This window comes from Eutrigla gurnardus, assembly GCF_963514095.1.
Source record: "Eutrigla gurnardus genome assembly, chromosome: 2".
In the NCBI taxonomy this organism is placed as follows: Eukaryota; Metazoa; Chordata; class Actinopteri; order Perciformes; family Triglidae; genus Eutrigla; species Eutrigla gurnardus.
The window spans coordinates 1,379,121-1,404,167 of record NC_139916.1 but is presented as its reverse complement, the minus strand read 5'-3'; the positions used below and the strand labels follow the sequence as shown (position 1 = coordinate 1,404,167).

Here is a 25,047-nt window from a genome sequence, read left to right as displayed (position 1 = left end):
TAGTAATTAATTAGTGTGCAACTACTTTGATAACACTGAAACAGTGGTTTGTTTTCTGAAATGTTACCAAATAATAAGCAGTAAAACAAACGTTAATAGTTTCCAGTAGAAATGAAAATGAGTCGAGTTAAAGATCCAACTTTATTTTCAGATTATTCCCTTCGTACAACAAAAATCACCAAAAACAAGTTTCACATTCAAAATCTTCGAGAAAGACGGCAGTGCTCGTTTCCATGGCAACGTGTCACCAGTACAGGCGACTGATGACAGGAGTGACGTGATTGGCTGAGATTGAGACGTTTTATTAATTTCCTGTGACAATAACCAGGCAGCACAAAGCAGGGCTCTGCCAATTGGCTGGCAGTAAATGGGGGGGGGGCAGCCTGAAGAGTCCATAAGGAGGTCAGAGGTCAGTACGGCTGCTTCTTGATGAACCTGGTGAACATGGCGAAGGCAGCGCTGGGTTTGTCCGACGGGACCATGTGACCAGAACCCTGCAGGAGGACACACGTCCAGGTCAGGTGTTTTAAATGACAGGTAACCGGCGGCAGCACAACGATGACATCACACAGTCAGCTGATGAAGACGAGCACGTTTACCTTGACAGTGAGGAAGGAGATGTTGTCAAAATCTTTAACAAAGCCGCCGACCTGCTGACCGTCCACGTCGTTGTAGAACCACGGACGCCTCTGGACCTGCACCTGAGAGACACCGGAGGTTAGCACACCTGGAGACCCCCTGATGGTTCTACAGCCCCCCCCTCGGTCCTGGTCCTGGTCCAACCCTAACCTCCTAACTCCACCTACAGAACTGGTTCCGTTTGGAGTCTCTGATGATAATCAGTTACAAACATGAATGAGACTCTACGATCACAGCTGGATCCACTTATTGATCGGGCATCCGTCGTCGTTATGAAACATTCTGGCAAATGATAAAGCAGCAAACATCAGCGGCCGGTCGGTGCTGAAACCCGGCTTGTATTCAGGGATGTTAATCATTAACCGTTAACAGACAACAAGACCGATCAATGTCCTCAGTTAAAAAAATAAATCTATAAATATTAAATAAGCTGATGACAAACTGGAAATGTCAGTCCACCTTAAAAGATCAGTCCATCTTAAGAGCGCCTGAGCTGGAGTTGCTTGATTAGTGTCTTTATTGCATTTATTCACAAACTCCACACAATACATCATAATATCAAACTGCTTAACCTAATAATTGATCAATAACTTTGATTTAAAAAGTTACCTCCTGGTTCAGAGACTCGACAAACCACTCGTCCCCCATGAAGTTACAGGCCATGTCCACGTCCCCGTTGTAGACCAGGACCCGGTACTTCTGCAGAGAACAACAGTTTAAACATGGACACGACCGCCCACACCTGGATACACCAGCCACGCCCACTGGGATACATCAGCCAATCACTACGTGGTCATTTCTATTGATATTTGATCCCAACTAGTTAAACAAAATAATTAGCGTAGCCAGTGAAACTCAAAACTTAAAACAATTATAGCTCCCCAAACAGATAAATGGTTGACATGTTACTAAATCAGGATGTGATTGAACAGCGCTATACATTAGTTATTTAACTTCCTGTTTAGACAAGGCTTTTTGTCACTTCCTGTCACTCTCCAACAGGCCTCACCTGTACAGGTGGAGTTACTGCTTTGGAAATGTACTGAATGCAACTTGTCAGGCTTGGTGGTGTTTAATGAGGAAGTTAAAAAAAATAAAAAAACTTAAAAAAATAAAAGGAGAACAGGCACGCTGCGTTCACTGACCAGCGCACCGAGCAGCTTCAGGTACTGTTTCCTGACATCCGTGTAGAGACGACCGTAGTTCACATTAACCTCCGAGCTGCAACACAATCAGAGGTCATCTGTTCACAACTTATTGACACAAAGTCAGTCATCCCATCACACCTGTACTCTATGTACCCGCACAGTCCACTAGAAACGGCTCCAACCAGAGTGTTAACGAGGTTCGTCGTGTTCAGGTGCGTTACCTGCAGATGACCCAGCTCAGGGCCTTGGGGCTGATGTGCAGCGCCGCTTTGACGTACTGGTTGTTCAGGTAGAGGGTGGAGGGGGTGGAGTTGGTGCAGGGGGGGTCCAGACGGACGGACAGATGCTGGGACGCCAGACCTCGTAACTTCTACTCGGAGAGTCAGAAGAACCTCATTACTGTCCAATCAGGTGACGTTAATGTAAACAGAAGTCAGCTGACTTGATGCACACCTGGTTCAACAGCAGAGTCGCCTGATGGTTGATGAAGGAGTTCCCCAGATCTCTGATCACCACCTCGCCTCGTTCAACACTGATGACGACAGGAAGTTAACCCGTCACCTGTGAGCTCTGAGGTCAGACTACACCTGCTGCAGGTGAGCTTCTAGCAGGAACTACAGGTGAGCTTCAAGCACGAACTGCAGGTGAGCTTCTAGCAGGAACTACAGGTGAGCTTCTAGCAGGAACTACAGGTGAGCTTCAAGCACGAACTGCAGGTGAGCTTCTAGCACGAACTGCAGGTGAGCTTCTAGCAGGAACTGCAGGTGAGCTTCTAGCAGGAACTACAGGTGAGCTTCTAGCACGAACTACAGGTGAGCTTCTAGCACGAACTACAGGTGAGCTTCAAGCACGAACTGCAGGTGAGCTTCTAGCAGGAACTACAGGTGAGCTTCTAGCAGGAACTACAGGTGAGCTTCAAGCACGAACTGCAGGTGAGCTTCTAGCAGGAACTACAGGTGAGCTTCTAGCAGGAACTACAGGTGAGCTTCAAGCACGAACTGCAGGTGAGCTTCTAGCAGGAACTACAGGTGAGCTTCTAGCAGGAACTACAGGTGAGCTTCAAGCACGAACTGCAGGTGAGCTTCTAGCAGGAACTACAGGTGAGCTTCTAGCAGGAACTACAGGTGAGCTTCAAGCACGAACTGCAGGTGAGCTTCTAGCACGAACTGCAGGTGAGCTTCTAGCAGGAACTGCAGGTGAGCTTCTAGCAGGAACTACAGGTGAGCTTCTAGCAGGAACTACAGGTGAGCTTCTAGCACGAACTACAGGTGAGCTTCAAGCACGAACTACAGGTGAGCTTCTAGCAGGAACTACAGGTGGGCTTCTAGCAGGAACTACAGGTGAGCTTCTAGCACGAACTACAGGTGTTGTGTTTAATATTCAGCAGAATTTGATATACACATTATGACACAGAGGTCAAAGGTTACCTGACTCTCTGGTGGACTCCACCTGGACAGGAAGCGTACAGGTTGTACATGTTCAGTCCAGAATTGTAGATGATTTCCTGAACCTCAAACAGCTGTAGAAGAAACAAACACACTTGATAACCAGATTCAGGTCCTCATAAACCAGATTCAAACCTGGTTTACGAGGACCAGATCCAGGTCAGACCTGATTTTTAGCTCGTAGACCGTCTGTGGAGACTCACGCCGGCGGAGCAGTTCATGTCCTGGTTGTCGTAGAAGTTGCACTTGCCGCCGCTGCAGCAGAAGGCCTGCAGCTGGGTCCAGAGCCGGCTGCCCAGCAGGCCGTGGTAGTAGGCGAAGTACACCAGGGAGTTGTCGTTCATCTCGTAGCTGGACATCCCGTTGCCCACGGCGATGGCCTGCAGGACAGGTGAGACGCAGCTAGCATGACGGGGTCGCTAACCTGAGCATCCCAACAGCAACGATGACCGGACACTTTTTCTGTCTTTATAGCAAGATTACTACCATCTCCATGTAGTACTACAGTATCAGCGTGCAGTATACTGCAATATCTGTATCCGTGTGTATCGGTGTGTAGCACCAGTGTGTAGCACCAGTGTGTACCTGCAGGTTGAGGCTGCCGTCCTCCATCACCCTCTCGGCGAGCGTCGGGATGTAGATTCCTCCGTAACTCTCGCCGGTCAGGAACAGTTGGTTCTTGCTGAACTCTGGAAACAGACGGAAGAACTCCTTCAGCGCCAGGTAGTTGTTCATTGACACCTGACGAGAGAAAACAACAACAACGTGTTAAATCAGACAGCGTGAACCTGTGAGCCAATCAGAAGCCGAGTTTCGAGCGTGTCACCGACCTCGGTGTCGTTGGTGGCGTAGTTCTTATCATCGGAGTACGAGAAGCCGACGCCTACTGGAGACTCCAGGTACAACATGTTGGCAATCTGCCCGGAAACAGTGAACCACTCAGCTTCCATGAATCTACATTAACCAATGAGTCATCAGATGGGTTTGGTCACATGGTTTAGGTGGCTGTAACTCGTGGAGAGCGGTATCCGGCTCACTGACCTTGTTCCAGGAGTACTGGTTGTACTCGAGCGTCACACCGTCATCCTGGATCTGAAACAATGTGGAGGTCAAAAGGTCATCAGGTGCCGCTGTGACATCACACCGAGGCGTGCCAAGTCCGAGGGTGACCTACCAGGAAGGGGCCGTGCTCTGTCATGAACCCGTCCAAAGAGCTGCAGCCAGGGCCGCCGTTCAGCCACAACACCACGGGGTCAGAGGTCGGGTCATTCTGGGACTCTGCGAACCTGAACACCAGAACAACAACACAATCAAAGATGAAATGATCGAGGTGTGTCAGAGGTGTGTCGGAGGTGCGTCGGGTGCTTCAGGTGTGCCGGAGGTGCGTCGAGTGTGTCCAGAGTGCGTCATGTGTGTCCCGGGTGCGTCGGGTGTGTGTCCCGGGTGTGTGTCGGAGGTGTGTCCCGGGTGCGTCGGGTGTGTGTCGGAGGTGTGTCCCGGGTGCGTCGGGTGTGTGTTGGAGGTGTGTCCCGGGTGCGTCGGGTGTGTGTCGGAGGTGTGTCCCGGGTGCGTCAGGTGTGTGTCGGGTGTGTGTCGGAGGTGCGTCGGAGGTGCGTCGGAGGTGCGTCGGGTGTGTGTCGGAGGTGTGTCCCGGGTGTGTGTCAGAGGTGCGCTGGGTGTGTGTCGGAGGTGTGTCGGAGGTGCGTCGGGTGTGTGTCGGGTGTGTGTCGGAGGTGCGTCGGGTGCTGACCAGTAGTGCAGGTGTTTCCCGTCGGCCACACTCAGGTATCCGGAGAAATGCCTGAAGCTCGGCTGCTTCGAAAGACCGGGCAGGTAAGTGACCTCGTCTGCGGCCGGCACAGCACAGCCGCCGCCGAGCAGGGAGAACAGGAAGTAACACAAAAACGCAGCCGCCTGCATCTGAAATACCACACAAAGGGACATCAACAAGAAGTGACATCAACAGGAAGTGACATCAACGGCATGGCCATTACTGGCACAGAGTCCGGCTTCTCTCTTGAAGGTTCCTCGTCAAGTCAGATGACTATTAACACAACCAATCAACATGGGAGGAAGAGGAGATGAGCCATTTGTAGTCCATTAGAAAGTTGTAGTTTCAATATGACAGTGGATTTAATCACATTCAGTTATCTTACATTTAAAAAAATATATATATATATTTGTTATTGCGTCACAGATAAGACGCATCTGTTTTTAGTGAACATCATTTAGTGCAAAACAAATCCTGGTGGTCTCTCTGCATGAAGGAATACATTTTTACATTCTGAATTATTTAAATTAGGCCTTTTCACTTCTCTACTGTGATAGGAAGTGAGAGCTTTTTAAACCTCATGGGGGCTCCTGACCCTTATCATGGAAATTCTCAACTTATTTTTAAATCGCAATGCAGATAAAATCCTGCATGCTATAATAATAATAATAATACTACACTTTAACCGGATAAAAGAATACAGGAAATGACATCTACTGTTAAAGTGGTCCAGGTACGGACCCCCCAGACCCCCTTAAATGATCGCAGTCAGAGTTCCACACAAATAGGTCGTACACAGCGTCATTAAACCAGTTGTAAAACGTCACATTTCAAAACAAATAACGCGAGTTTCATTACTGTGAGTCGAATTAATTCAAACGAGTTCCCGATTCATAATTTGTCCCAATCAACATTTATAGAGTGATCGTTTTCACCAACGCAGGAAATACATATTTATTATAATCATTTTTAACTAAGTTTGGCGCGAAAATGATATGCGGGCTGACCGGGAGCAGTTTGTTAAACCAGCCGTGTGTTTCTGTCCAGGACCCGGTCTAAAAATCTCTTGATTTTAAAGAATTAAATGCATTTTTCGCCGAGTCAGCAGATAAATGTTGAAATACCATTGTGTTCTTCCATTGAGTTTAGAGAACTACGTCACCGGATTCAAGCGGACAGAATGGGAGCAGCAGCCTCGGCAGAGCTCCCCACTTACAAGATACTTACATGGTATCAAATTACGTCACGTGTGTGGTTGGTTTTCTAAATTACGCCGAATTAATCAGGACAATTTGCCGATTCATAATATGTTTCCCGCGTTTAATTAACCACCGTTAAAGGCTTCTACCGCGTGAAGTCATCTTTAATGTCGTTCTTACTGAATGAAGTACGGCAGACAGCAGATGGAGAAAACCCCGTCAGACTGACTTCACACAAACTGCAGAGTTACAGTTGCATTTCAGACCGTTTAAAGTGTCTGTTCGGGTGTTTATAACCCGGAAACAGGTCAAAACAGCGAACTGCTGAAACACAACAACGTTAAACTGAGCAACAAAGTAACAGAGTAACGTCACAAACACGCACCTCTTCTATCGGTCTCGTGTCACCTGCGTACACCTGGTTCCCGTTCAGCAGCGAAGAAGACAACGTGCCCGATACTGCTGCTGCTGCTTCCAACACAAACGAAGAATCATAGCAGGTCACATGACAGCTGTAGGTCACATGACAGCAGCGGGTCACATGACACGCCTCCCCCCACGCACACATGCCTGGTGGATTTTAATGTACTCAGTGATCATGTGAACATGCACTCTTAACATTTCTAAATAAGCCTCACAGCAGCCGTTATGACGTCATTGTAGGGTGAAGACAGGTGTATTTAATAACATTAAAGTCCTAGGCAACATTTGTTTGATCATATTCACCGAAGCCGACTATATGCTCTGATAGAACAACATTAATCATCCGGTTTTAGAAAAAAAGCGCGCCTCTACGTGAAAACAACCAAGGAAAAGAAAACACCGGTGGAAAAGAAGGAAAAAAAGAAAGATGGCGACGGTGGCCCTGCCCCCTCGGACCTGCGTTTCAAAGGTGGCGTGATCTAAAGGATTTCAAAGGGCACGGAGTCGAGGGGGAGGAGCTCGGCGGTCGTGGGGGAGGAGCGTGAGAGTTGTAAACATTCAAAATCTGACAGAGTGCCCTCGATCCGCTGGATTTGCCAACTGGGACTTTAAGTGTGGCACTGTTCAATTTAAACCCAGGTATTGTAGATACTGGCTCTCTGGCATGACTTAAACACTAAATGGAATGGGGCCATAATGAACCTGACACCTGTTTATCCGGTGCTGTGAAAATAGTCCCTAATTATCAGACGATTTGATCATCACCACCTTGTATTTTTGCAACAAGTGACCATTTAGTGTTTAAGTCATGCCAGAGAGCCAGCATGTACAAGTGACCATATTTGGACTGTGGAGGAGCGACAGGTGGATCTGATGAACACGAGGTGCAGATTGGGACCCAGAGCAGCACCCTTACTGGATCTGGATCCATGTGAATTCTGGTATGAAGCTGCTAATAAAGTTAACTTCATAGTTCAAGGTGTTAAAGTAGTCTTAGCAACTAACTTGGTTGCGTGGTAACGACCTGTCAATCAGCAGGTAAGCCCCACCCCTAAAGCATCCCCTGCTTTCTGGTCTGGTGGACTCTAAATGGACCATAATGTACTAAATGAACATCATGCTGGATTGAAGAAGACTTGAAACTAGAGATTGAGACCATAAACTCATGTTTACAATGTTTACTGAGATAATACATCGAGAGAAGTAGGACCATTTTCTCATAGACTTCTATACAACCAGAGAGGAGTCGCCCCCTGGTGGCCAGCAGAGAGAAGTAGGACCATTTTCTCATAGACTTCTATACAACCAGAGAGGAGTCGCCCCCTGGTGGCCAGCAGAGAGAAGTAGGACCATTTTCTCATAGACTTCTATACAACCAGAGAGGAGTCGCCCCCTGGTGGCCAGCAGAGAAAATGCAGAATTATCAGCATTCAGTGCTTGGTTCTTCAGAACTGGAGGTTGCAGTTATTGTGTTACAGTGCCTTCTTACAACCGATCCAGTCCCGAAAGAAGGCCCAACCCAGAGACCGGTTCTGCCCAAGGTTTCTAGCCGTTAAATGGGAGTTTCTTCACAGCGACCCAGTTTGGTCTCTGAAGTCTTGACCTGCTCTATATGAAGACTGACTCGAGATGACTTGTGTAATGATTTGACAAACTCTTTAATATGGCCCTAGATACATTAATTTGTTCATCTGAGCTGTGACCAGCTGTTACTTTATACTTTCATTGAACTGGTTCCCAAATAAAATAAAATAAAAAAAAAAGACAGGCGAGCTGAAATCAAACCATCCTGAAGAAACTTTATTAAAAAACACAAAACAGATTAAAAACAAAAAACAAAAAAAAGAGTCTATACAACGGGTGAATCTGAGGGGACAGGGTGTCCTCAGGGCCGAGGGGGCGGTCTCATTCCGGGAGGGGGAGGTCCTGAGAAAGCAGAGCAGAAGGGGTCACATGGTCTGTTAGCAGGCATCATTAAAATCACATCAATCAATATAATATGATTGGCTCCTCGGACACACGACCAGAGCCATCTCCATGGTAACCGCTTACCTCTCATTCCAGGGGGTGGCGGCCTCATGCCCGGGGGCGGCATCCCCATGGGAGCGCCTCGACCTGGAGGCATTCCCATTGGAGGACCCATAGGGGGCCTCATGCCAGGAGGCGGGCCCATCATACCTGCAGGGGAGCAGGTGACAAATCAGTACGCAGGAAAGAAGCTCATTTACCCTTCTGATGCTACGTGTCCACAGGGCGATTTTAAACACAAGTGGACGCGCCGCTTGCCAGTATTGCACGCTTGGTGGGCTGCCACTAGAGGATGATAGACAGGCGCTCTCCTTCATACAACCACTTCATGGCTGCACCTGATTGGACGAACACTTTCACAGCTGTCCTGTCTGCTCCCGGATTTCAAATCCCAACATGGTGGCGAGTTTGAAAACTCTTAGTTTACGAAAATAGTTCACCGAAAGGTGTTTCTGAAAACATTTTAAGCGAGAAAGAAGCTATGCAGTTGCTGAATCTGTCTTTATTTTAGATCAACAACATTCAGTTTAGAAGATTTTCGCGAGCGTTCCCGAGGCGGCAAGTCGAGCCCGGCGCCTCCGATTAGCATAAAGTATATTTGACTTTAACTTTATGCAAATGAGCGACTCACTCTTTTAATTCTCTCTTGAAATTCGCCGCAACGCTACCAGAATGCTTTGCACAGCTTTTCCACAGACAATGAATGGGACGCGGGGAAACACCGCTGCCTGTGGACACGTACCTCGAGGCTTTCCTCAGGTCATAACTAACCAATCAGTGCACAGGAGTAAAAACTAAAAGTCAGGTCCAGTCACCTGGAGGAGGGGCTCCTCTGCCCATGGGGGGTGGGGCTCCTCGTCCAGGCGGGTACTGCGTGGGAGCGCCTGCGATACTTGCTCCTGCGGCTGCTGCAGCGACCGTTCCTCGGCCCTGTGGAGTCATCACCTGGAAACACACAGGAAGGTGTCATCACCTGAACAAACACACACACACCTGTGAAGAACAGAGCGGCTGTTGCCATGGTTACCTGCTGCGAAGGTCCGCCAACCCCTCTGACGGGCCCAGCAAGTCCTGCTGGAGCCTGAGGCATCGGAGCTCCTGCAGGGACGCCGCGACCTGCTGCGCGACCCACACCTGGACCGCCGGCCACGCCCGCCAACGGCACGCGGGCGATGCCAGTCTGTTTGAATCAAGTCGACAAAACATTCAGAAACAGTCTGTGATGATTATATAATTAAAAGAATAAGTATTCTGATGACACCACCACAAGTCTATCTGCTATTGGATGCAGGGAGCCACTTACGTCTTTAGGGGGTGGGCCCTCAACAGTCATAGAGACCAGGTTCTCCCCCCTCAGCAGAACCAGACCCAGAACCCTCTTTTCCTCTCGCTCCGGCTGCTTTGAGTTCTTTGGCCTGAGGGACGACAAAAACAGTGTACATTTAGGAAAATATTGATTTGTGACTGTTGTCCTGTAGAACGTGACAGATGTGCGACACCTGGTGATGAGGCACATCTCCTTCCCTAACATTAGTAGAAACCTGAAAAACAGAGCCAACGCCGCACCAGAAGTTCCTCAAACATTTTTACAGCAGGGTTTCACTTGGTGCATTAACAACAAGTACATTACAGTGATGTTCATATTTAGTCTTTAAACAAAAGAATAGACTGGGGAACAAAAACAACCAAATCAATCTCCCCTGCTGTGTTTCAATCATACTGATAGAAGGGACGATCCTCCAATCAGCACAAGTGACTAATGAATAATAAATCCTTCATTTTATCAGTAAAGAACAGCATTAAAATAGGGAGCATACTGGTCAAAAAGTTGAGTCGTAGACTTGGTAGACTAGGATTTATTCTACAGTCAATTTTTAATGCTTTTCAATGGTGAATGACTTCAAGAAGTCTTCACAGCACATCTGAAACTTTGTTTTACAGATCTGACAACTATGATTTTGTCGAAAGAATGTCTTGGCCGAGGACAGCCCTACTCCCCCACAACACTTGTTGCTGGCTTGGGTGCAGAAACTCTCAGGTGCTGCACCAAAGGCAGGATAAACTCAGAAGGTATTGACCAACTGGAGGACTCAAAAAGTCCTGTTAAGTGTTGGAACCTACTTGATCTTCCTGAACTCATCACAGTCGCACAGGATCAGGTTCATGTGTTTGTCGAAGGCCTTGAAGGTGCCGATGAAGATCCGCCCATCCTGCAGGATGCACCTCATCCTGAAGTCAATGTGCTGCAGCATCTTGCTGCTCTTACCCACCGTCTGAGAACCAATCAGAGACAAGCACAACTATGACATAATCACCACCAGACTGTTCCTACACCAGGCGCTGCTTTTTATTATCGTGCATCACCGTTTAAGGAAAAGAGGCCTGATTCAATAAGATCGTTGGTTTCATGTCCTTACATATATTTTCAAAATATTTTTAAAAAGATGGCATGTGGTTAGATTTTAATATTGCCATAAAAGCATATTCCGCCAAGAAATATAGATCGACTAGATGGCACAAGGGTGCTTTAGATTCAGTTTCTCCTAGTTTACAAAGTAAACTTGAACGTGTCGCAGTTAAGTCACTTAGACGCCATCGTTTCTAAGTGGAGGATGCGGCGCCACTCAGAACCGGCTCGCCGAGTCATGCAGGAAGCAATTACCGACTTCAGTGAAACAGCAGGACAGTTTCTCCATCAGCAGGGTATCGGTACTCTGTGACGTGAGCAAGAAACTGGGGGTTTGAGAGAGAGTGACAACATATGTTGGAGAATCCCGCTGTTGACTACAGAGTTGAATTGATGGGAGAAATTGTGACTCGGCCGCTGGTTTGAATGTGTGAAGGCACAGCGATCACCCCCGTGTTCGTTGGAGGGAGTGAGAGCTGAAACTTCTTTGTCCTTTCTGCTTGATAACTGCTGGAGAGAAACATGTCTGACAAGGTTTTACTGAGTGTTTCTCACACACACACACAGTTCAAACAGTGACCTCAAATAGAAAATACTAGTAAAACAAATATACACTAAAACCTTAAGGCAACAGTAACAAAGGCGCTGCGACACAGCGGGTAAATAATATCGATTACTCTGACGACACGTGCAGAGCGTCATTAAACAAAAGTTTAACAGCTTACAGAGATAGCTCGTCGCTTCGCTAGCCGGGGGGAGGGGTGCTCGGTGACCCGGTAACTTACTGCCTCTCGGTGTGTAAACTGTGTGCACACGTTTATCCGCTACTTGTAACAGTATCGGTGCATTAAAGAAGCACTGGCACGTTTCAGTCATGATACCACAGTAACCACAACACTGGGTGAGCTAGCGATGCGAGCTAACGCCAGCAGCTAACGGCTAACAAAACACCGCGGCCCGTCCCGGTAGAAATTAAACCAGCTAAACCCGTTTACGACCCGAACCGGTCAAACACAGCCGGTAATAAACTGACCGCGAATCTGTATTCTGATCAGTTTAGCGACTCAGGACTGTGCGGTTGCTGCTGCAGCCGTTTCGCCGACGTCCGTCCGACGTCCATTCAATCGCAAAACTCCCGCCATTATTACAATAAAACCGAAGAATTCGGGACACATTTCGTGGTCCTCGCGGCGGGCAGCTCGCGGACACTCTGCCCGGTTAACACTCACCATGTCTGCGGTTCTGATGGCTCCGATTCACGCCGGATTCACCGAACAAACCCAAAAAATTTGACCCGCGGAGATCCCGCCAGGCCCGTCTTTATGCGAGATTCACAGGAAGTGACGTGTTACAGCGGACCTGTTCCTACCCGAACAAAGGACACACGAAATAGTTCCTACCGGCCTGCGGGTAGAGCCGAAGCTACACGTTTAATCTGCGTGAATATTAAAATATGCAGACATTAATCAAATAAAAAAAACTTTATTCACAAACAATTACGGCAGATTTCCTTCCACAACACGCATACACAAAACACATGACATCATTATTTTATGATTCTAACATTAACATTATGTATTAAATGTATTAACATTAATACATTTTGGATATATATATATATATATATATATATATATATATATATATATATATAAGAATAATCAACAGTAAGAAAGCACAGAGCATGGCTCTACACAAATGTAGTCTTTATCACAATGAGAAAAATAGAAAAGTATATATAAGATTAGTTTATAGACGTTAGAATATGTCTTCACACTTTCGGATTTGTATTTCCACGTTTCAGAGTGAGGATGTCTCACTGCGACAACATTAATGTGAGAGAAAGTCCTAATAATCTTTGTGAATGTTTCCCAGTTTGAATGTTTGAAAAACGTCAAATATCTCTGAAATCATGAATGATATCAATTAGAAAAATAGACGCGGTGGATTCCCAGTTGAGATGAATATTCTGTGTTGAATGGAGTGAGTATGTTGAAAATGTTGAAGGAGTTAAAGGAATCAAACGTTCTCACCCGGAAGATATAAGAATAAAGAATGGAATAATAAAATACAGAATTCCGCATAATAACACATGTTCTTGAACGCCTCCTGCATTCACAACCAATAGAAACTCGCTGTCAGTCTGATAAACACCGTTGTACGTTCACGTGTTGTCGATATGAAACGATCAGGTTATTGATCCTCTGCTGCTAATCATCAGTCTGAGATTTCCCGTCATCCTCCTGCTGCGGGCCGGTTGTCATGGTAACCCGGGCTCCCGCCGCCGCCGCCGGCCGCGCGCCGCAGTGAGCAGAGAGACGGAGGAGAGAGACGGTGAGTCACACCGAGTCCAGCCCCGGTCGGCGACTGACAACCGGCGACCGACGCACCGACAGACCGGAGCCACCGACACCCCCTCCCGGTTAGCCTGTTAGCTTCCCCGCTGCTCCTGCGGAGGAGGAGGAGGAGGAGGAGGAGGAGGAGGAGGAGAAGGAGAGAGAGGCGCGACGGCCACGGACTGTTAATGAGACGGATGACGGGCAACGACCGCAGTGTTGCTTCAACCTGAGGGACTACAGCAACTACAGCAGCAACCAGACTGTTGCTGCAGCGTTGCTTCAGTCCGACGGACCTCCAGCAGCAGCACACTACACGTCGGGCAACTACTGCACCTGCAGCAACCAGCGACCGCACTGTTGATGTTCGATGTTGCTTTAACCCGACGGAAACCACACGGAACCAGAACCCCGCAGCCACTAGGCTATATTTACAGCAACCAGGCCACAGCCGCGGTGTTGCTTTCTCCATGCAGAACGCCGATGGTTGACAACCTACAGCAACTTTGTCCGCTGCAACAGAACAAGTTGGAAATAAACTGTTGATGTTTGACGACGACCGCCATGTTGCTTCATCCCGACGGAAACTACAGCGACTACAGCTAGCAACTAGCGACCGGTTGATGTTTTATCATCACGTGTTGCGTCAACCTGCAACCGTCCACTCAACCGCCCGTCGCCCAGCAGGTGAGCAGCATCGCGTCACTGTCAACATCTCTCCACCGAAGATGTCACAGCCTGTAGGAGTGATGTCACAGCCTGAATAATGATGACACAGCCCTAATGTTAACGTTATTTAGCATCAAATAGCTGGTAACAATGACATATAGAAATCATAACACGATAATAATAAGGATGAAAGTGAGACAAATACATCTTGTAGATCTAATGAAAGCTGAAGGACAATCAGAGCTTTAATTCAGTGTCATCGTGGGCCGCCGCCTCCTCGCCGCCCAGGAACAGGTTGTAGTAGGTGAGCGTGCCCCCGGTTCGCCCTCAGGTTAACAGACCTGTCAGCACTGTTAGCTGCAAACAGCCAGCTCAGCCATCCCCGTGTTGAGAGCCCTGTGTAACAATAAAAACTCAGAATTTTTAATTTAGCACCTTTAACATCAGTGAGACTAACTTTTACCTGGTTATGAAACAGTCATGATGTCACAGCCGTAGTAATGATGTCACAGCATTAGTAATGATGTCACAGCTGTAGTAATGATGTCACAGCTGTAGTAATGATGTCACAGCCGTAGTAATGATGTCACAGCATTAGTTATGATGTCACAGCCATAGTAATGATGCCACAGCATTAGTAATGATGTCACAGCATTAGTAATGATGTCACAGCTGTAGTAATGATGTCACAGCCATAGTAATGATGTCACAGCATTAGTAATGATGTCACAGCTGTAGTAATGATGTCACAGCCGTAGTAATGATGTCACAGCTGTAGTAATGATGTCACAGCTGTAGTAATGATGTCACAGCTGTAGTAATGATGTCACAGCCGTAGTAATGATGTCACAGCATTAGTTATGATGTCACAGCCATAGTAATGATGCCACAGCATTAGTAATGATGTCACAGCATTAGTAATGATGTCACAGCTGTAGTAATGATGTCACAGCCGTAGCAATGATGTCACAGCATTAGTAATGATGTCACAGCTGTAGTAATGATGTCACAGCCGTAGTAATGATGTCACAGCATAAGTAATGATGTCACAGCCGTAGTAATGATGTCACAGCATTAGTAATGATGTCACAGCTGTAGTAATGATGTCACAGCCGTAGTAATGATGTCACAGCACTAGTAATGATGTCACAGCTGTAGTAATGATGTCACAGCATAAGTAATGATGTCACAGCATTAGTAATGATGTCACAGCATTAGTAATGATGTCACAGTCTCCTCAGTAGTACACCGTTTACTACACAGCGGTACTACAGTGACATCACTGACAGCTAAAGAGTCACATGACTTGTCATTTACATACTGACAACGAGAAGCAGTGCATTGTGGGATTGTAAGCAGGCAGAGTGCATGAGTGACAGACACTCAGACAAAATGGAGGACGATAAATAAAGTGACACATGCAGGAAATATGGAGACGACACAGTCACAGACCTCAGGTCAGTCTGTCATACAGTGTGTTTGAGGACAGAGGAGTCCTGCAGCAGACAGACTGACCTGAGGTCTGTTTGACTCTGAGCTTCATTAGAGGACAGAGGAGTCCTGCAGCAGACAGACTGACCTGAGGTCTGTTTGACTCTGAGCTTCATTAGAGGACAGAGGAGTCCTGCAGCAGACAGACTGACATGAGGTCTGTTTGACTCTGAGCTTCATTAGAGGACAGAGGAGTCCTGCAGCAGACAGACTGACCTGAGGTCTGTTCAGAATCATAGCAGAACACTTGAGAAACCTCAGAAAACCTTTCAGTGGCTGGAAAACCAGTGGACCAATCAGAGCTTTGTAGGGGGATGAAGAATGGTGACATCATCTCAGACACAAATATCTTCCAGGCGTTTGCAGCTGTCAGAATGGTTCTGTTTCCAACGAGGGACAAGAGGAAGAAATGCAAGAACAACAGATAAATCAAAGTCAAACACTCTGAACATACTTTCATGTCTGCTGTTCTCTGATCAGTGAATCAGCTGATCACGTTGTTTGTGTTCACAATGTGATCACATCTCACTCATCCCATTGGCTCGTCTGGGGTTCAGGCACAGGTAAAGCTGTTGCCATAGCAACATCAGCATCCCCAGTGTCCCCTCCCACAGTTACATAACAGCTGCAGTCTATAAATACTCCGGTGTGTGTGTGTGTGTGTGTGTGTGTGTGTGTGTGTGTGTGTGTGTGTGTGTGTGTGTGTGTGTGTGTGTGTGTGATTTTAAATTAACAGCAACAATAAACCAGATGAGATCAATAGTAAAGATATACGATGATAGTACCTGCTAATATTCATGGTTAGTACTGGTAGATACCATGTATTGCTGTCTGTCTCTCTGACCTGTCTGTCTCTCTGACCTGTCTGTCTCTGTAGATGGGTGTCCTGTCAGACCGTCATACTGATCAGCTGATCTGGAGTCAGGTAGGTACCTGCTGCTTCGTCTGTGAGCACACTTCGGTTTAAAAATACGGCTGTTTCTTGGTGCCAGGTGTCGCCCTACGGGGTCAAGGGGGTCACGGGGTCACAGGGGCCAGGGGGGTCAATGGAACCAAAGTTTTTTGTTTTTACCCACTGACCAAAGCCTCCCATGCGTTGCTACGCCTCCAGTTAAGAATAGTTTTCACGCCGTAGTTACTCGTTTGTCTTCCAGTCAGCTGACGGACTCAGGCTGAGTTAAGCTCCGCCCACCACCGGCCCTCTTTCCTGGTTCGGGGTGACGACCAAGCCAATAGGATGAGTCTGCTGAAGGAGGCGGAGCCTGGCCGGGAGGTGGAAGCCAAGGTGAGAGTTGCCATCGGTCACCTCTGCTTGCAGTGTGTCACCTCTGACCCCATCACATCAGAAGCGGCTCATCTAGCTGTCACTAACTGGTTGCTGCCCCATGTTCAGGTGCAGACCTGGGCTCAGTCTCTGGTCTACACTCTGGAGGAACTCGAGTGTAAGATCTGCTACAACCGCTATGACACTCGCAGCCGGAAGCCAAAGCTGCTGGGCTGTCTGCACCGAGTCTGTGCCAAGTGTCTGAAGAAGATGGTGGACATGGGTGAGTCCGCTCGTCATGTGATCAGTCGCCTGGCAACATGGAGCTGAACTTCAGACCAACATGGTGGAGCAAGCTGCAGCTCCTCAGCCTCATTAATGATCTGTTGTTAAACAAATATGGATTGAAGCACAAAATTCTTTAGATGAAAACATGTGAATTTTCATTTTTTTTCGACCTTCTGATTGTTTTTTTCAGGTGAGTCCTCGCCGTCTGTCATCAGCTGTCCGTTCTGTCGCCACGAGACCCACGTCCCCGACGAGGAGGTGAGACTCTATTCTGTTAACAAGGAGGTGAGACTACTCTATTAATGAGAAGGTGAGACTATTCTAGTAACGAGGAGGTGAGACTATTCTAGTAACGAGGAGGTGAGACTATTCTAGTAACGAGGAGGTGAGACTATTCTATTAACCAGGAGGTGAGACTATTCTGTTAACCAGGAGGTGAGACTGTTCTGTTAACGAGGAGGTGAGACTGTTCTGTTAACGAGGAGGTGAGACTATTCTAGAAACAAGGAGGTGAGACTATTCTATTAACCAGGAGGTGAGACTATTCTAGTAACGAGGAGGTGAGACTTTTCTATTAACCAGGAGGTGAGACTATTCTAGTAACGAGGAGGTGAGACTATTCTAGTAACAAGGAGGTGAGACTATTCTATTTATGAGGAGGTGAGACTATTCTATTAACCAGGAGGTGAGACTATTCTGTTAACGAGGAGGTGAGACTGTTCTGTTAACGAGGAGGTGAGACTGTTCTGTTAACGAGGAGGTGAGACTATTCTAGTAACAAGGAGGTGAGACTATTCTAGTAACGAGGAGGTGAGACTATTCTAGTAACGAGGAGGTGAGACTATTCTATTAACGGGGAGGTGAGACTATTCTGTTAATGAGGAGGTGAGACTGTTCTGTTAAGGAGGAGGTGAGACTATTCTAGTAACAAGGAGGTGAGACTATTCTGTTAACCGGGAGGTGAGACACCTCTATTAACAAGGAGGTGAGACTATTCTATTAACGGGGAGGTGAGACTATTCTATTAACGAGGAGGTGAGACTATTCTGTTAATGAGGAGGTGAGACTGTTCTGTTAAGGAGGAGGTGAGACTATTCTAGTAACAAGGAGGTGAGACTATTCTATTAACGAGGAGGTGAGACTATTCTGTTAACGAGGAGGTGAGACTATTCTGTTAACGAGGAGGTGAGACTATTCTATTAACGAGGAGGTGAGACTATTCTATTAACGAGGAGGTGAGACTACTCTGTTAACGAGGAGGTGAGACTCTACTCTGTTAACGAGGAGGTGAGACTACTCTATTAATGAGAAGGTGAGACTATTCTAGTAACGAGGAGGTGAGACTATTCTAGTAACGAGGAGGTGAGACTATTCTAGTAACAAGGAGGTGAGACTATTCTATTAACCAGGAGGTGAGACTATTCTAGTAACGAGGAGGTGAGACTATTCTAGTAACAAGGAGGTGAGACTATTCTATTTATGAGGAGGTGAGACTATTCTATTAACCAGGAGGTGAGACTACTCTATTAATGAGAAGGTGAGACTATTCTAGTAACGAGGAGGTGAGACTATTCTAGTAACGAGGAGGTGAGACTATTCTAGTAACAAGGAGGTGAGACTATTCTATTAACCAGGAGGTGAGACTATTCTAGTAACGAGGAGGTGAGACTATTCTAGTAACAAGGAGGTGAGACTATTCTATTTATGAGGAGGTGAGACTATTCTGTTAATGAGGAGGTGAGACTGTTCTGTTAAGGAGGAGGTGAGACTATTCTAGTAACGAGGAGGTGAGACTATTCTAGTAACGAGGAGGTGAGACTATTCTATTAACCAGGAGGTGAGACTATTCTGTTAATGAGGAGGTGAGACTGTTCTGTTAAGGAGGAGGTGAGACTATTCTAGTAACGAGGAGGTGAGACTATTCTAGTAACGAGGAGGTGAGACTATTCTATTAACCAGGAGGTGAGACTATTCTGTTAATGAGGAGGTGAGACTGTTCTGTTAAGGAGGAGGTGAGACTATTCTAGTAACGAGGAGGTGAGACTATTCTAGTAACGAGGAGGTGAGACTATTCTATTAACCAGGAGGTGAGACTATTCTGTTAACCAGGAGGTGAGACTGTTCTGTTAACGAGGAGGTGAGACTGTTCTGTTAACGAGGAGGTGAGACTATTCTAGAAACAAGGAGGTGAGACTATTCTAGTAACGAGGAGGTGAGACTTTTCTATTAACCAGGAGGTGAGACTATTCTAGTAACGAGGAGGTGAGACTATTCTAGTAACAAGGAGGTGAGACTATTCTATTTATGAGGAGGTGAGACTATTCTATTAACCAGGAGGTGAGACTATTCTGTTAACGAGGAGGTGAGACTGTTCTGTTAACGAGGAGGTGAGACTGTTCTGTTAACGAGGAGGTGAGACTATTCTAGTAACAAGGAGGTGAGACTATTCTAGTAACGAGGAGGTGAGACTATTCTAGTAACGAGGAGGTGAGACTATTCTATTAACGGGGAGGTGAGACTATTCTGTTAATGAGGAGGTGAGACTGTTCTGTTAAGGAGGAGGTGAGACTATTCTAGTAACAAGGAGGTGAGACTATTCTGTTAACGGGGAGGTGAGACACCTCTATTAACAAGGAGGTGAGACTATTCTATTAACGGGGAGGTGAGACTATTCTATTAACGAGGAGGTGAGACTATTCTATTAACAAGGAGGTGAGACTATTCTGTTAATGAGGAGGTGAGACTGTTCTGTTAAGGAGGAGGTGAGACTATTCTAGTAACAAGGAGGTGAGACTATTCTATTAACGAGGAGGTGAGACTATTCTGTTAACGAGGAGGTGAGACTATTCTGTTAACGAGGAGGTGAGACTATTCTATTAACGAGGAGGTGAGACTATTCTATTAACGAGGAGGTGAGACTACTCTGTTAACGAGGAGGTGAGACTACTCTGTTAACGAGGAGGTGAGACTACTCTATTAATGAGAAGGTGAGACTATTCTAGTAACGAGGAGGTGAGACTATTCTAGTAACGAGGAGGTGAGACTATTCTAGTAACGAGGAGGTGAGACTATTCTAGTAACAAGGAGGTGAGACTATTCTATTAACCAGGAGGTGAGACTATTCTAGTAACGAGGAGGTGAGACTATTCTAGTAACAAGGAGGTGAGACTATTCTATTTATGAGGAGGTGAGACTATTCTATTAACCAGGAGGTGAGACTATTCTGTTAACGAGGAGGTGAGACTGTTCTGTTAACGAGGAGGTGAGACTATTCTAGTAACAAGGAGGTCAGACTATTCTAGTAATGTGGAGGTGAGACTATTCTATTAACAAGGAGGTGAGACTATTCTATTAACAGGGAGGTGAGACTATTCTGTTAATGAGGAGGTGAGACTGTTCTGTTAAGGAGGAGGTGAGACTATTCTAGTAACAAGGAGGTGAGACTATTCTAGTAACGAGGAGGTGAGACTATTCTATTAACAAGGAGGTGAGACTATTCTGTTAATGAGGAGGTGAGACTGTTCTGTTAAGGAGGAGGTGAGACTATTCTAGTAACGAGGAGGTGAGACTATTCTAGTAACGAGGAGGTGAGACTGTTCTGTTAAGGAGGAGGTGAGACTATTCTAGTAACAAGGAGGTGAGACTATTCTGTTAACGGCGAGGTGAGACCCCTCTATTAACAAGGAGGTGAGACTATTCTATTAACGAGGAGGTGAGACTATTCTATTAACGAGGAGGTGAGACTATTCTGTTAACTAGGAGGTGAGACTGTTCTGTTAACGAGGAGGTGAGACACCTCTATTAACAAGGAGGTGAGACTATTCTATTAACGAGGAGGTGAGACTATTCTGTTAACTAGGAGGTGAGACTGTTCTGTTAACGAGGAGGTGAGACACCTCTATTAACAAGGAGGTGAGACTATTCTGTTAACAAGGAGGTGAGACTATTCTGTTAATGAGGAGGTGAGACTATTCTATTAACGAGGAGGTGAGACTATTCTGTTAATGAGGAGGTGAGACTATTCTATTAACGGGGAGGTGAGACTATTCTGTTAATGAGGAGGTGAGACTGTTCTGTTATGGAGGAGGTGAGACTATTCTAGTAACAAGGAGGTGAGACTATTCTGTTAATGGGGGGGTGAGACTATTCTGTTAAGGAGGAGGTGAGACTATTCTAGTAACAAGGAGGTGAGACTATTCTATTAACGAGGAGGTGAGACTATTCTATTAACGGGGAGGTGAGACCCCTCTATAAACAAGGAGGTGAGACTATTCTATTAACGAGGAGGTGAGACTATTCTGTTAACGGGGAGGTGAGACTATTCTAGTAACAAGGAGGTGAGACTATTCTATTAACGAGGAGGTGAGACTATTCTATTAACGGGGAGGTGAGACCCCTCTATTAACAAGGAGGTGAGACTATTCTATTAACGGGGAGGTGAGACTGTTCTGTTAAGGAGGAGGTGAGACTATTCTAGTAACAAGGAGGTGAGACTATTCTATTAACGAGGAGGTGAGACTATTCTGTTAACGAGGAGGTGAGACTACTCTGTTAACGAGGAGGTGAGACTCTACTCTGTTAACGAGGAGGTGAGACTAGTCTGTTAACGAGGAGGTGAGACTATTCTGTTAACGAGGAGGTGAGACTATTCTGTTAATGAGGAGGTGAGACTATTCTATTAACGAGGAGGAGAGACTCTACTCTGTTAACGAGGAGGTGAGACTATTCTATTAACTAGGAGGTGAGACTGTTCTGTTAACGAGGAGGTGAGACACCTCTATTAACAAGGAGGTGAGACTATTCTATTAACGAGGAGGTGAGACTATTCTGTTAATGGGGAGGTGAGACTATTCTGTTAAGGAGGAGGTGAGACTATTCTAGTAACAAGGAGGTGAGACTATTCTATTAACGAGGAGGTGAGACTATTCTATTAACGGGGAGGTGAGACCCCTCTATTAACAAGGAGGTGAGACTATTCTATTAACGAGGAGGTGAGACTATTCTGTTAACGGGGAGGTGAGACTATTCTAGTAACAAGGAGGTGAGACTATTCTATTAACGAGGAGGTGAGACTATTCTATTAACGGGGAGGTGAGACCCCTCTATTAACAAGGAGGTGAGACTATTCTATTAACGAGGAGGTGAGACTGTTCTGTTAACGAGGAGGTGAGACACCTCTATTAACAAGGAGGTGAGACTATTCTATTAACGAGGAGGTGAGACTATTCTATTAACGGGGAGGTGAGATTCTACTCTGTTAACGAGGAGGTGAGACTATTCTATTAACTAGGAGGTGAGACTGTTCTGTTAACGAGGAGGTGAGACACCTCTATTAACAAGGAGGTGAGACTATTCTATTAACGAGGAGGTGAGACTATTCTATTAACGGGGAGGTGAGATTCTACTCTGTTAACGAGGAGGTGAGACTATTCTGTTAACGAGGAGGTGAGACACCTCTATCAAAAAGGAGGTGAGACTATTCTATTAACGAGGAGGTGAGACTATTCTATTAACGGGGAGGTGAGATTCTACTCTGTTAACGAGGAGGTGAGACTATTCTGTTAACGAGGAGGTGAGACTATTCTAGTAACAAGGAGGTGAGACTATTCTGTTAACGGGGAGGTGAGACACCTCTATTAACAAGGAGGTGAGACTATTCTATTAACGGGGAGGTGAGACTATTCTATTAACGAGGAGGTGAGACTATTCTATTAACGAGGAGGTGAGACTATTCTGTTAATGAGGAGGTGAGACTGTTCTGTTAAGGAGGAGGTGAGACTATTCTAGTAACAAGGAGGTGAGACTATTCTATTAACGAGGAGGTGAGACTATTCTGTTAACGAGGAGGTGAGACTATTCTGTTAACGAGGAGGTGAGACTATTCTATTAACGAGGAGGTGAGACTACTCTGTTAACGAGGAGGTGAGACTCTACTCTGTTAACGAGGAGGTGAGACTACTCTATTAATGAGAAGGTGAGACTATTCTAGTAACGAGGAGGTGAGACTATTCTAGTAACGAGGAGGTGAGACTATTCTAGTAACAAGGAGGTGAGACTATTCTATTAACCAGGAGGTGAGACTATTCTATTTATGAGGAGGTGAGACTATTCTATTAACCAGGAGGTCAGACTATTCTGTTAACGAGGAGGTGAGACTGTTCTGTTAACGAGGAGGTGAGACTATTCTAGTAACAAGGAGGTGAGACTATTCTAGTAATGTGGAGGTGAGACTATTCTATTAACAAGGAGGTGAGACTATTCTATTAACGGGGAGGTGAGACTATTCTGTTAATGAGGAGGTGAGACTGTTCTGTTAAGGAGGAGGTGAGACTATTCTAGTAACAAGGAGGTGAGACTATTCTAGTAACGAGGAGGTGAGACTATTCTATTAACAAGGAGGTGAGACTATTCTGTTAATGAGGAGGTGAGACTGTTCTGTTAAGGAGGAGGTGAGACTATTCTAGTAACGAGGAGGTGAGACTATTCTAGTAACGAGGAGGTGAGACTATTCTATTAACAAGGAGGTGAGACTATTCTATTAACGGGGAGGTGAGACTATTCTATTAACGGGGAGGTGAGACTATTCTGTTAATGAGGAGGTGAGACTGTTCTGTTAAGGAGGAGGTGAGACTATTCTAGTAACAAGGAGGTGAGACTATTCTGTTAACGGGGAGGTGAGACACCTCTATTAACAAGGAGGTGAGACTATTCTATTAACGGGGAGGTGAGACTGTTCTGTTAAGGAGGAGGTGAGACTATTCTAGTAACAAGGAGGTGAGACTCTACTCTGTTAACGAGGAGGTGAGACTAGTCTGTTAACGAGGAGGTGAGACTATTCTGTTAATGAGGAGGTGAGACGATTCTATTAACGAGGAGGTGAGACTATTCTGTTAACTAGAAGGTGAGACTGTTCTGTTAACGAGGAGGTGAGACACCTCTATTAACAAGGAGGTGAGACTATTCTATTAACGAGGAGGTGAGACTATTCTGTTAACTAGGAGGTGAGACTGTTCTGTTAACGAGGAGGTGAGACACCTCTATTAACAAGGAGGTGAGACTATTCTGTTAACAAGGAGGTGAGACTATTCTGTTAATGAGGAGGTGAGACTATTCTATTAACGAGGAGGTGAGACTATTCTGTTAATGAGGAGGTGAGACTATTCTATTAACGAGGAGGTGAGACTATTCTGTTAACTAGGAGGTGAGACTGTTCTGTTAACGAGGAGGTGAGACACCTCTATTAACAAGGAGGAGAGACTATTCTGTTAACAAGGAGGTGAGACTATTCTATTAACGGGGAGGTGAGACTATTCTGTTAATGAGGAGGTGAGACTGTTCTGTTAAGGAGGAGGTGAGACTATTCTAGTAACAAGGAGGTGAGACTATTCTGTTAACGGCGAGGTGAGACCCCTCTATTAACAAGGAGGTGAGACTATTCTATTAACGAGGAGGTGAGACTATTCTGTTAACGAGGAGGTGAGACTATTCTAGTAACAAGGAGGTGAGACTATTCTATTAACGAGGAGGTGAGACTATTCTATTAACGGGGAGGTGAGACCCCTCTATTAACAAGGAGGTGAGACTATTCTATTAACGAGGAGGTGAGACTATTCTGTTAACGGGGAGGTGAGACTATTCTAGTAACAAGGAGGTGAGACTATTCTATTAACGAGGAGGTGAGACTATTCTATTAACGGGGAGGTGAGACCCCTCTATTAACAAGGAGGTGAGACTATTCTATTAACGGGGAGGTGAGACTGTTCTGTAAAGGAGGAGGTGAGACTATTCTAGTAACAAGGAGGTGAGACTATTCTATTAACGAGGAGGTGAGACTATTCTGTTAACGAGGAGGTGAGACTGTTCTGTAAAGGAGGAGGTGAGACTATTCTAGTAACAAGGAGGTGAGACTATTCTATTAACGAGGAGGTGAGACTATTCT

The 25,047-nt window shown here is 46.0% G+C and overlaps 3 protein-coding genes and 1 long non-coding RNA gene across 5 annotated transcripts in view; 2 read left to right on the top strand and 2 right to left on the bottom strand.

Annotated features, from left to right (window-relative positions):
* Positions 1-127: 127 nt before the first annotated feature.
* Positions 128-6,722, bottom strand: ctsa (cathepsin A). Of its 2 annotated transcripts, XM_084036119.1 has the most exons (15): positions 6,588-6,703; positions 6,383-6,523; positions 4,983-5,152; positions 4,407-4,518; positions 4,274-4,324; positions 4,063-4,149; positions 3,818-3,973; positions 3,436-3,612; positions 3,215-3,306; positions 2,241-2,319; positions 2,009-2,157; positions 1,785-1,860; positions 1,249-1,338; positions 600-701; positions 128-494 (listed from the first exon to the last, which is right to left on the bottom strand). In XM_084036119.1, exons 3-15 carry the CDS (start codon positions 5,150-5,152, stop codon positions 411-413), a joined length of 1,425 nt encoding a protein of 474 aa, XP_083892245.1. In that variant the 5' UTR covers positions 6,383-6,523; positions 6,588-6,703; the 3' UTR covers positions 128-410. The 2 variants fall into 2 exon arrangements, with proteins under 2 accessions (XP_083892245.1, XP_083892244.1); XM_084036118.1 differs by lacking the exon at positions 6,383-6,523 and having other exon boundaries at positions 6,588-6,722.
* LOC311030543 lies at positions 2,384-3,231 on the top strand. The gene is made up of 3 exons (XR_014598999.1): positions 2,384-2,407; positions 2,528-2,575; positions 3,152-3,231. It is a non-coding gene; the product is annotated as an uncharacterized lncRNA (long non-coding RNA).
* A 1,677-nt stretch (positions 6,723-8,399) lies between the features above and the next one.
* snrpb (small nuclear ribonucleoprotein polypeptides B and B1) lies at positions 8,400-12,425 on the bottom strand. Its single transcript, XM_084036239.1, has 7 exons — positions 12,290-12,425; positions 10,775-10,926; positions 9,957-10,068; positions 9,681-9,833; positions 9,469-9,598; positions 8,678-8,803; positions 8,400-8,551 (listed from the first exon to the last, which is right to left on the bottom strand). Exons 1-7 carry the CDS (start codon positions 12,290-12,292, stop codon positions 8,511-8,513), a joined length of 717 nt encoding a protein of 238 aa, XP_083892365.1. The 5' UTR covers positions 12,293-12,425; the 3' UTR covers positions 8,400-8,510.
* A 1,118-nt stretch (positions 12,426-13,543) lies between these two features.
* The window catches only part of LOC311030448 (E3 ubiquitin-protein ligase RNF182), a 14,162-nt gene continuing 2,658 nt past the window's right edge, over positions 13,544-25,047 (top strand). The window contains exons 1-5 of the mRNA XM_084036202.1: positions 13,544-14,083; positions 16,434-16,481; positions 16,711-16,841; positions 16,950-17,103; positions 17,299-17,366. Coding sequence (XP_083892328.1) covers positions 16,794-16,841; positions 16,950-17,103; positions 17,299-17,366 — 270 coding nt within the window. The 5' untranslated portion in view covers positions 13,544-14,083; positions 16,434-16,481; positions 16,711-16,793. The remainder of the gene's footprint in view (positions 14,084-16,433; positions 16,482-16,710; positions 16,842-16,949; positions 17,104-17,298; positions 17,367-25,047) is intronic.

Bases quoted from the DNA above. Each gene is read 5' to 3' on its own strand.
- ctsa (XM_084036118.1), bottom strand. From the start codon at position 5,152: ATGCAGGCGGCTGCGTTTTTGTGTTACTTCCTGTTCTCCCTGCTCGGC. The intron at 3,974-4,062 runs GTCGGTGACACG...TTCTCTCGTCAG, and splicing joins ACGCCACCAACGACACCGAG to GTGTCAATGAACAACTACCT. The intron at 3,307-3,435 runs GTGAGTCTCCAC...TTTCTTCTACAG, and splicing joins ACATGAACTGCTCCGCCGGC to CTGTTTGAGGTTCAGGAAAT.
- snrpb (XM_084036239.1), bottom strand. The intron at 10,069-10,774 runs GTAGGTTCCAAC...GTCGTCCCTCAG, and splicing joins GATGAGTTCAGGAAGATCAA to GCCAAAGAACTCAAAGCAGC. The intron at 9,599-9,680 runs GTAACCATGGCA...GTGTGTTTCCAG, and splicing joins TTGGCGGACCTTCGCAGCAG to GTGATGACTCCACAGGGCCG.